Source organism: Typopeltis vanoorti, chromosome 7 (genome assembly GCF_054136105.1).
Source record: "Typopeltis vanoorti isolate ZY-2024b chromosome 7, IOZ_Tvanoo_1.0, whole genome shotgun sequence".
NCBI classification, from domain to species: Eukaryota; Metazoa; Arthropoda; class Arachnida; order Uropygi; family Thelyphonidae; genus Typopeltis; species Typopeltis vanoorti.
The window spans coordinates 52,691,445-52,703,631 of NC_143555.1; the positions used below are offsets into that span (position 1 = coordinate 52,691,445).

At 36.3% G+C, this 12,187-nt stretch overlaps 1 protein-coding gene across 2 annotated transcripts in view; it reads left to right on the forward strand.

The window, feature by feature from the left end:
* LOC150104678 (histone deacetylase 8-like) overlaps positions 1-12,187 on the forward strand; it is a 210,845-nt gene that overhangs the window by 21,510 nt on the left and 177,148 nt on the right. For both annotated transcript variants that reach the window (XM_090395875.1, XM_090395877.1), the window contains one exon: positions 11,375-11,567. In XM_090395875.1, coding sequence (XP_090252001.1) covers positions 11,375-11,567 — 193 coding nt within the window. The remainder of the gene's footprint in view (positions 1-11,374; positions 11,568-12,187) is intronic.

Below are 12,187 nucleotides of genomic sequence, written 5' to 3' on the forward strand. Positions count from 1 at the left end.
AAAAATAAATGATGTTGCAGGGAAGTTTATCCCTAGATTAGGAGTTGTAAAAAGTAATTCAAAAAAATGTCTGATGGAAGAAGCAGTGAAAAAAAGATGGAAAGAGTGTAGAGGATTTGTACAAAAAAGATAATTTTGAAGGAGAATTTGTTGAGAAATCCATGAAAATGAAAAGTGAAGTGATGTAAGCAAAGGAAAAGCTGATGGAGTGTCAATGATTGAGAGCAGCTAGGGATGAAGTAGTGAATATATTAACTGAAATTTGCCAACGGATTTGGAAGAAAAATATACTGCCCAGGAGATTGGAAAAATATCAGTATTCATCCCAATTCCAAAAAAATCAAATCCCAGAAATTATGAGCATTATAGAACCATTGCTTTAATTTCATATGCAAGTAAAGTTATGCTGAAAGTGATTCCCACAAAGGCTGGAGCCATATGTGAATAGAGAAAAGGCAGGGTTTAGGTAGAGGAACTAGAAACCAATAGCAAACATGAGATGGATTATGGAAAGAACAGGAGAATTTCATTGGGACGTATTCATCTGTTTTGTTGATTATAAGAAAGCTTTTGATTGCATGGATCACAAACAGACTGTGGATTGTAATGAGATCAATGGGAATACCTGGGCATCTAATCCTCTTGATAAGAGAGCTGTATGAACCAAGAAGCTTCAATAAAAACAGTCTATGGAGAAATGGATAGTGTTTGAGTGGAAAAAGGGGTCAGCAGGATTGTACTGTCACCCTGTCTTTCTAATATTTATAGTGAATATATTATGAGAATGGCTAATTTAAACAAAGATCATCCAATTGGAATTAAGATTGGTGGAAGAAAAATAATTTAAGATATGCAAATGATGCAACCCTCATATCAGAAACTAAGGAATATCTGGAGTGGTTGATTCTATTGATTAAGAGGGAAAGTAACAAAGCTAGCTTAATTTGAAAATATGCAAAACAAGAGTGATAGCTTCTGGCAGTTTAAATGCATTTTTAATAGAGGGAGATAAAATAGAAATTGTTGAAAGTTATGATTTATTGGAGATATCAGAAATGATGGTAATTGTGAAGATGAAATTAAAAGAAGGATAGTCATCAGAAAAAGAGCTATGTTAAACCTGACAAAAAATTGTGAAAGACAGAGGTATGGCAAGGCCACAAAAGAATTGCAGTGGTGTTTCCAGTAGTGATCTATGGATGTGAAAGCTGGATTATTAAGAAGAAAGGCAGAAATTAAATTGATTCATTTGAGTTATAGGTGTGAGGAGACTATTAAAAATCCCATGGACTGCAAGAATGACCAATAAGAACGTTTTTAGAGAATATGAAGACAGAATGCTCCTTGGAGGTGATGATCACTATACAGAAGTTGATGTACTTTGGACACATCTGAACTGATGAGTCATTGAAAAAGACAGTGATGTTGGGGAAGATTGAGGAGTAAGACCACAAAAGAGTTGGATGGACAACATAAAATAACTTACCAACTTGAACTTAAAATTGCTGAAAGAAAGAAGGGAGAAGAGGCTGAGTGGGATGGAGAGTCTTTGTGCACAAGATCATTAAGAGTCAAACAACTGGATGGCACATAACTACAGCCACACAAATTAAATTTTTTTATTCAACTAGTCACACCATATCATACTTTCTCAGGAATATAAAGGTTGTTAATGAAATTGATTATATATAAAAGCAGAATGAATCTTGTCATATCAGATCAGAAAACATTAATAGAACTGCTTTCGAAAATGTTTTGAAAATTGCTTCTGGATTTGGTTATAGCTTCATCTCAGTCACAATCAGAGGATTTGATTGTGACTGAGGTAACACACTTGTTTCCCGATGGTGAGTGACCATATAGTCATGACTTGGAGGATAAATAGGCATGGGGGTGGTATCAAAACTGAAAGAAGTCATGGAATTATAAAGCAGGTAACTATATTGACTTATAAACCAGCTTGCAGCATTGCAGTGGATGAAAGAATTTAAAGATGGGGGATCATTATTGCATGGGAGATACTTAGGAAAAAATTGTTGACAGCAATGACAGATTGTATACCTCAAGTGAAGAAAATAAAGCAATTTGGAGTCAAAAGGAATAAAAGAGGAATTGTAGAAGATAAGAGATTATGGAAGGCATATATATATATATATATAGAGAGAGAGAGGTGGAGAACAGTTGCATGAGGAATATATGGCTCAGGCTAGGAAAGTGACTAGTATTGTAAGGAGAGAATATGAGAGGAGACTGGCACTAATCCGAGGAGGTTTTTTTTTGTTGTTGTTATTGTATTGCGAGTAGAAAGAAAAATAATAGTGGATGGATTATCTTGCAGGATGGTGTTGGGAATCAGGTAACCAATGCATATGACATAGTTAACTATTTAAAGATCACTTTATTAGAGTGTTCCATCCTGGTTAGAGTGTTCCATACTATAGACTTTATTCCTAGAAGGATAATGAGTGGTGAAGTGTTAGCAATGAATGAAGAGGATGTATTCTGAATACTGAGTACACTAAATGTCGATAAGGCAGGGGGAACTATGGAATTTCACCTTGTGTTTAAGGGAATGTGCTGTTAATTTGGCTGTTTCATGCAAGTCTTGTAATGGGACAGGTTCCTAGAGAGAGTAGAAGGAGGGTAAGATAATACCATTGCATAAGGGTGGTGGTAGAATGGAGGTGTCTAAACCATAGGCTTGTTTGTATTTCTTCTGTAGTTAAGATTTTGCAGAAGTTGGTAAGAAATCATATACAGAATTGGGCAGATAAGTGTAATATTATTTGTGTAGGGCAGCATGGATTTGTTAAAGGATGCTCTTATTTTAGTAATATGGTTACCTTTTACAATAGTAGTTGAAGGTAAGGACAGGGTGTCATTTGGCACCCTGTCCATTAAAAGGGTGCCTCATGACAAGTTGATTTTTAAGTTGCATCATATGGGTTTGGATATCAAGTTAGTGAATTGGATTGGTGATCTCTGATAGATATCAGCATTGTATATGGGAGAGCAGTATCAAGGGGTAGGAAGGTTACAAGTGGAGTTCCACAGGATTTGGTCCTGGAATCATTGCTTCAGTCTTTGTCAATGGACTCAGGATGTCAATGTTGGCACCGGACTACAGGGAGATATTCAGCTGTTTTGCAGATGATGTGAAGCTTGGAAGGGTTATTAGCAATAGTGCTGATGTTTTGGCTCTTCAGGAGGATTTGAATAAATTGGAAGGGTGGGCAAAGGCATGGGGATGTAAGTTTAATTCAACTAAATGTAAGGTTTTTAAATTTATTTATTTATTGTATAGCATGTACACATGGTCAAAAGACAATAAGATAAAATACACATGAATATAGATAAGATATACATATATGATAATATAAATCAAAAGTAAAATATCTGCATTCAGGCAAATACAAACACGAAATTTATGACAAGCATCAGACAGAAGATTAATCATATTTTAACATTTAGGTTTTTAATCCAATTGATTGCCTCTGGGGGATAGGTCAAAGATATCCTTAAAGTCACCTGGATATGCCGTCAGCTCACATTCCTGTACTATATGGCGAATTTGGGGCTCGGCTCCACAGGGACAGTGGGGATTTGGTATCTTACCCCACTTTGAAAGTAAGTCTCCACATGTCAGTAAGTCTACACCATGGCCTGTATGAATCCTACTAGCCGTCATCCATATATTCCTGGGCAGGTCAAATCCAGATGGTTTTTGGAAGATGTTTATGTAATAACGAACTTCAGGTGATATTGCTTGGGACGACAGTACATCCCACCTACTCACATTACTATCATTCTGGCTAAGAAGATTACAGGTGGTTTTTATGGCAGGTCTTCTGGATTTTAGTCTATCAGATAAAGCATCTGGAATAAATTCATGTATTGGGAGGTTTTGGTTATTTAAAATTCTTTTATATTCACAAAGCAAGGCTTCCTGTCATCGCAGTTCTGGAGGAGCAATATGGCTCAAAGTGGAGAGCTATTGTAAGGGTGTACTCTTAATGCAACTCGTTATTAAACGCAGAGTAGAGTTAAGTTGAGCATCTAATTTATTGACATGGTAACTATTGAGCCAGACAGGAACACCATAACTCTGCTGCACTGTAAACTAGACCCATGGTGGTGCATTGCAGAGTTGTTGCACTTGAGCCCCATATAGTACCACAAAGCTTCTGAACTATGTTATTTCCAGTGTGAACTTTAGCAGCGATATTAATCATATGCTGTTTATGTGACAGAGTTATATCCAGAGTTATTCCCAGATACTTAGGTGTCAGATTAAACGAAATTAATGTTCCCACAGCATATATCTCTGGTTTTTGACTTACAAGTCTGTTATTGAGGTGAAAGCAAGAACATTCGGTTTTACCAGAATTTGGTGTTAATCTCCATTTTGTATAGAACTGCCATAAAGCCGAAAGATCATTTGTCAATATTTCTTCAGTTCTTTTTATAGACTTGTTGCTGATCGCCAAAGCTAGATCATCTGCATAAGCAAACTTCCTGCTGGCTGTTTCAGGAATATCTGTGATGTAAAGGCTAAAGAGCAATGGTGTGAGCACCGAGCCCTGAGGTAATCCATTCTTAAGCACTCTCTGTTTACTGATGCCTCCTCCAGTGACTACCCTGAAATATCAATCACATAGTAATTTGTTTAGAAGATGACCCAATATTTTCATGGGATGACCTTAAGAAATTTATATATGAGTCTCTCCCTCCAAACAGTATCGTAAGCTGCTGTTAAGTCAATAAAGACTGCAGCAGTCTACAGGCATTTTTGAAATCCTGCTTCAATGTAAGTTGTTAAGCTGAGAACTTGATCTGTGCAGCTGCGATCACTTCTGAACCCCACTTGTTCTATTGGAACATGTTCCAAGATTTTCTCACTGATCCTATTCAATATTAGTCTCTCCAACAATTTGTAGGTTGCACTTAAAAGGGCTATGGGGCGATAGCTTTTAGTTCTGTCTGCTGGCTTACCTGGTTTTAACACAGCAGTGATTTTTGTCCTTTTAAATTCTTTAGGAACGCAGCCACTTTCAAGTATATCGTTAAAGAACTTAGCCAGCCACAATCTTGCATAAAGTCCACATTGTATCAGGAATTCATTATGAATATTGTCAAATCCAGGAGCCTTCCCCATTTTGATATTTTGAAACGCCGAGGATATTTCCTCACGGGGAAAAAGGCAAAGAGAATTGTTGATTCTTTTGAGTTACAGACTTCATAGCCTTTAGTTCATGTTTTACCTCTTTAGTATGTTCTTTATCTGTCGGAGCTCTAGAAAGCAAAACAATACGAGCAGCTATCTGATTTGGATTGGCAAAACGAGATTTCTCTGGTACAGAGGGGCTTGAACCAAGCTTTTTAAGTAGTGACCAGGCTTTTCTGCTAGAGTGTTTGAAATCTATGTTTTCAGTTATTTGAATCCACTTTTCCCTATGAGCAGTGTTGAGACTATGGAACAGTTCTTCTCCTAGCTCTGGATCCTTACTTTCAAGGAATTCCTGATACAGGGATTTAAAATTCTTTTATATCACATAGTAATTTGTTTAGAAGATGACCCAATATTTTCATGGGATGAAAATATTGGGTCATCTTATTTAAAATTCTTTTATATTCACAAAGCAAGGCTTCCTGTCATCGCAGTTCTGGAGGAGCAATATGGCTCAAAGTGGAGAGCTATTGTAAGGGTGTACTCTTAATGCAACTCGTTATTAAACGCAGAGTAGAGTTAAGTTGAGCATCTAATTTATTGACATGGTAACTATTGAGCCAGACAGGAACACCATAACTCTGCTGCACTGTAAACTAGACCCATGGTGGTGCATTGCAGAGTTGTTGCACTTGAGCCCCATATAGTACCACAAAGCTTCTGAACTATGTTATTTCCAGTGTGAACTTTAGCAGCGATATTAATCATATGCTGTTTATGTGACAGAGTTATATCCAGAGTTATTCCCAGATACTTAGGTGTCAGATTAAACGAAATTAATGTTCCCACAGCATATATCTCTGGTTTTTGACTTACAAGTCTGTTATTGAGGTGAAAGCAAGAACATTCGGTTTTACCAGAATTTGGTGTTAATCTCCATTTTGTATAGAACTGCCATAAAGCCGAAAGATCATTTGTCAATATTTCTTCAGTTCTTTTTATAGACTTGTTGCTGATCGCCAAAGCTAGATCATCTGCATAAGCAAACTTCCTGCTGGCTGTTTCAGGAATATCTGTGATGTAAAGGCTAAAGAGCAATGGTGTGAGCACCGAGCCCTGAGGTAATCCATTCTTAAGCACTCTCTGTTTACTGATGCCTCCTCCAGTGACTACCCTGAAATATCAATCACATAGTAATTTGTTTAGAAGATGACCCAATATTTTCATGGGATGACCTTAAGAAATTTATATATGAGTCTCTCCCTCCAAACAGTATCGTAAGCTGCTGTTAAGTCAATAAAGACTGCAGCAGTCTACAGGCATTTTTGAAATCCTGCTTCAATGTAAGTTGTTAAGCTGAGAACTTGATCTGTGCAGCTGCGATCACTTCTGAACCCCGCTTGTTCTATTGGAACATGTTCCAAGATTTTCTCACTGATCCTATTCAATATTAGTCTCTCCAACAATTTGTAGGTTGCACTTAAAAGGGCTATGGGGCGATAGCTTTTAGTTCTGTCTGCTGGCTTACCTGGTTTTAACACAGCAGTGATTTTTGTCCTTTTAAATTCTTTAGGAACGCAGCCACTTTCAAGTATATCGTTAAAGAACTTAGCCAGCCACAATCTTGCATAAAGTCCACATTGTATCAGGAATTCATTATGAATATTGTCAAATCCAGGAGCCTTCCCCATTTTGATATTTTGAAACGCCGAGGATATTTCCTCACGGGGAAAAAGGCAAAGAGAATTGTTGATTCTTTTGAGTTACAGACTTCATAGCCTTTAGTTCATGTTTTACCTCTTTAGTATGTTCTTTATCTGTCGGAGCTCTAGAAAGCAAAACAATACGAGCAGCTATCTGATTTGGATTGGCAAAACGAGATTTCTCTGGTACAGAGGGGCTTGAACCAAGCTTTTTAAGTAGTGACCAGGCTTTTCTGCTAGAGTGTTTGAAATCTATGTTTTCAGTTATTTGAATCCACTTTTCCCTATGAGCAGTGTTGAGACTATGGAACAGTTCTTCTCCTAGCTCTGGATCCTTACTTTCAAGGAATTCCTGATACAGGGATTCACTTTCATTGGCCCATCCAGGAACGTATTCTTTTCGGTAGCCTCAAGGAATGTGTATTTTTGCCGCAGCTATAACTACTCCAGTGAACCGTGTATAGTTTTTGTAAGTTGGGAGAATTCTTCTAAGTCATACATCTAGATTCACAGCAAAGTTTTCCCAGTCAGCTTTTTGGGAATTCCATCTTGGTCTAAGAAATGATGTTATCACTGGAATTTGGGGTCCTAATTCCATAAAGATGGGACGGTGCTGGCTATTTGGAAAAACCCTCAAGAATACGTCTAAAAGTCTGTAAAGGTTGATTTTCACTACCAGTGGAGACGAATGTCAAATCTGGGTTATATTCCTTATTCCAGGCTCTTGATTTAAAGGTGCCTTTTTCCTTGGCATCAAAAACCAAGTGGAGACTGTGTTGATCTGCCCATTCAGCTAATCTTTCCCTGTTTTGATCATTCTGATCGTATGATGACTGTTGAAGTCCCCAGAGTATATTATTTGGTGGGAGTATGTCTATAGAACATCATTTGGCCAAACAGTTCCAGGTGGTTTATATACATTCACAATTGTAATGTCCACTATTTTAACAGCGATCTTATGGATTTTGTTATCAGTAAAAGAAGATATCAGCACAGCATTCTCAATATCATTTTGGACATAAGTTATGTTGCCGTAGTTATGACTGTAAGTAATCCCAAGAATGTCGTAGCCAGGGATTATTGCTCTAGATTTAACTTGATCTTCAGTTTCGATATGTGATTCTTGAATGAGGAGTAGATCGACATTTTTTTCTTGTAGAAGTTTAGAAAGACATTGACATTTTGATGCGCTAATATCCTCAACATTTAACTGGAAGATATAGATATTATATCCAATATTACTTATCAGCTGGTTTGAAGAAAAACCATTGTGAAGGTTTTGAGTTTCCATGTGTAAATATGGTCAGGAGATTGCACAATTGCGCAGTGGTCTGGCCACCAGTTGCTCTAGCTCTTTAGTGTGACCCAGAGGTGTACCACAAGGAGGCGAGCTAGAATTGCACCCCAAGGTTTTTAAAATTTGGAATCCACAGAAGGGATGCTTCATCCTCACTTGGTGGAGTTATACTAGAAGAGTTGGAGGAAGCAAGGAATCTTGGGAGTGATTGTGGATAGAGAATTAAAGTTCTGGGGACATATTGCAAAGGTTGTGAAGATATCTGTGAAAATTGCAGATATCTTCACAACAATGTTGAGGAGAAAATTGACCACAAGAGGTAAGTGTGTTGGTGCCATAAAGCTTTGATCAGACCACATCTGGATTTCTGTGCTCAGATGTGGTCACTGGGATTTGAAGTGGAAGAAGTTACTTAGAGAGGATGTAGAGACAGGTAACAAAAATATCTGTCTCTAAAATACCTGATCCTGATGGAGTCACAAGTCTCTAAAAAAAAATAAAATAAAATAATAATAACAAAATACATATGATATAGTGAATTCAATAGTTATAGTCATCAGTTTAAAAGTAGTTTCAGAGAGGTATGATCCAAACCAGTTTAGAGAAAATCGAGGCCTTGTCTAAACCAGCTATGTTCCACTTTTAAAAGACCTAACATTCACAAAATTATATATGAGGGACAATATGAGTTCAGTTCAACAATAAAGCTTGCATATTATTAGTTATTACTTTTATTATTATTATTTTTCTGATCCCCATGGAGTTACAAGACTCATTGCAGGAGGTGAACACAAAGTCTATCATACCATTCCTTAAAATCACCCACAGTCTGCACATTCACCACCCAATCAGGCAACACATTACATGCTTCCACCACTCTCCATGGAAAAACTTACTTCTTACCCTTTTACTCACCACCACCTTTTTTGCTTCTTATGGAGATGGCTGTTTGTATTTGTTCCTTTCTCTCATGCAACCACATATGAAAAATTTCCTCGATATTAACACATTTGCTGCCAACTACGAGTATACTCGTAGTTTGTATATGAGCTTCACAAGTCAACTACAAGTATACTCGTATGTTGATTTATCGACCTCCTATGTCAAACACGATTTAACCCTTAATATATTTACCTTAATTTGGACCCTTGGATTCTGAATAAAGCAGAGAGCACGTCTGGGGGCTTGGTTAAAGGGAAATAATTTAAACTAAAATATTGTATATTATATGTGTGCCTCAGAAGCCAACTACGAATATACTCGTATGTCGATTACCAACCTCCTATGCCAAGCGCGAGATAATCCTTAGTATAACACGTAATTTGTAAATCAATTTAAAACTAATAAAATCAGTAAAAATAAAAACCAATCAATAAAAAAAACAATTTATTCAAATTAAGAATGGTACATTTTAAAACAATTTTCCACGCACAATGGTGGTTTTTCCTGGAAAACAGGACAATAATAACGTGTTTCGTGTGTTCGTTTGTTTCGTGTACACACACGGCTTTGTTGGGTGATTCTTTTTTTCTCTTGGTGGTAAAATTCCCAAATAATGAAAATTCCGATTCCTCCTGATATTCTCTGATGCTGTAAGCTCATCCATTCCAACAAAAACTGAGATAAATTGATCTCTAAATTTTAACGCAGTCATTGCATTTCTAGTAATCATGTTATAAAATTTATGCGCATTTTGAATGTATATCTCAAAAATGCATATTGCCAATTTCTTTGGCCATCTAATTGTCTTTCGTAAGGTGGAATAGTAAGAAAGCATTTGATCAGAAAGATCGGTGCCTGACATTCCCAAATTATAATCCCTAATGATGTTTGGTTTTAATTGAAATTTACCATTCCGATTTTGCGTTTCAACCATTTCAAATTTGTGCATATTTGAAATGGAAAGAACTTCCCTCTTATCCTTCCATTTGCTGACTACAACAGGACCTCTTCTTTACCAGACAAATTCCCCTTTCTTTAGTTTCTTCTCAATAATATCTGGCGGATTGTTTTTCCTATTATTTATCAGAGTTCCACACACATACGATTTTCTGTCGGTAAGCGATTCCGTCAGAGCTACAGAATTATAAAAATTGTCCATATGCAATACATAACCCCTGTCTAAATATTCTTTCATCAAGTGGAATACAATATTATATGCGTGACCCATTTTCGCTAAAGAAGATTCTGATTTTCCTGTATAAATTTTTATTTTTATCACCAAGCCATTCGATTCGCATAGTTCGATACGCCAGCTACGAGATTACTCGTAGCTGACGTATAAAACAAAATTCTGTCTGATAAGCCGTCTACGAGATTACTCGTGACGTTGAAGATGCAAAAAGGGCTGGGCGTGCGGGAACAAACTATGCCTGAGGAGTGTGGCAGCAAACGTGTTAATATGATAATAACCCTTGAATAGCTTAATATGATATTGTATTCCCACTTAATCAGTTCTGCTAATCCAGTACTTATTGTTTTAATGGGACTTCAATATCTTCAGTCCAGAATGTGAAACTTTATATAGTATTGAAGCACAAATTCAGGACAACTTAAGCAATTAGGATAGATGCAGTTGAATATGTGTGTGAAGGCACCCACGAGGTGAGCAAGTAAGAGAACATCCAACAAGTGCAAAATCTAGTCTTTTGAACCAAAATATTGAATAGGGTAGTCTGTTCAAAAAGTAAAGGTCTGGTTGGGGGTGTAAAGGGATACTATAGTTTCTGTATACTAATGCCAGGAGTATCAGGAACAAGAGGGAGGAGTTTTTGGCATTGGTTTCTGCAAACTTGCCAAAAGTTGTAGGCATCAGTGAGACTTGGCTAACAGCACATGATTTAGTTACAGTGATAGAATGTGAAGGGATTTCAGGGAAGATAGAGAAGATAGGATAGGATATGGGGAGGGGTACTGTCGATGATAGTAAATGACTTACAGCCAAAAAGAATAGGAGATAGAGTGGCTGTTTATTTGAAGCAGTCTGGTGTGAGATCAAGGCCAACATGAAAAATATACAGTTGGTTGTTACTACAACTTTTATTCATTGCAGTTGTCATTTAAAAAAAAACAAAAAGTGTGTGCATACACAGTTAATTTGTTATGTTTTCAGATCAATCAATTTATGTATTAATATATGTATGAGTTCATATGCTATGTCTTTTGCTTTTTTTATGTTATTGTATTTTATTTTTTCTCATTTTGCAGGCAAGTTTTGTTCATGAATTAATTCAAGCATATGGATTACTGAAATTTGTAAAAGTAATTGTTCCAAAGTGTGCAACAGAAGAGGAATTAAAACAGTTTCATTCAGAAGATTATATTAAATTTTTAAAGACAATCACAGAAGTAACAGACGAAGATGAGATTACTGAAGAAAATGCTGAACAATATGGATTAGGTAAAAACCATTCAAATGCATTCACATTTTGTTTATTCATTTTACATCGTTACTTGAGGATGCTGGAAACTGAATAATGAAATGGTCAGAATGTTCCATTATCCAGGCTTTACCTACATTTATTTTATATTCTATAATCAGGGAAATACAGATTTTAGTTGCTGACATTTATCCTTATTTGGTTACGAATGATGCAGATATAACTAGAATCTGAGCAGTGTTAACAATTTTCATTTTTGTTGAATTTTTTTCCTCTCAATTCATTATTCTCTTTAACTTTAGAAATCCTTTCTTTTTTAGTACGCAAGACATTGAACATGTGACCGCTCAAATATTTGATATGTTTGTGATCAGTTATAACAACAACAAAAAAAGTATATTGCCAAAGTATATTTTAATTTGCTTATAGAGGATAAAATAAGTACAATTTTTATCTTTTTATATGGCTTTTTATCTTTAAAAGTGGTTTGTATGTATTTGTCAGTTGGTAAAGTTTCTATACACATTAAGTAATATGCAGCTGATAAGTGATGAGACTAATCAACAGATCAAAATGTTTTGATCTGTCAGTTATTCTGTCCTATCTGTGGGAAGGGGACCAGGAAGTTGAAGTCTGGGTG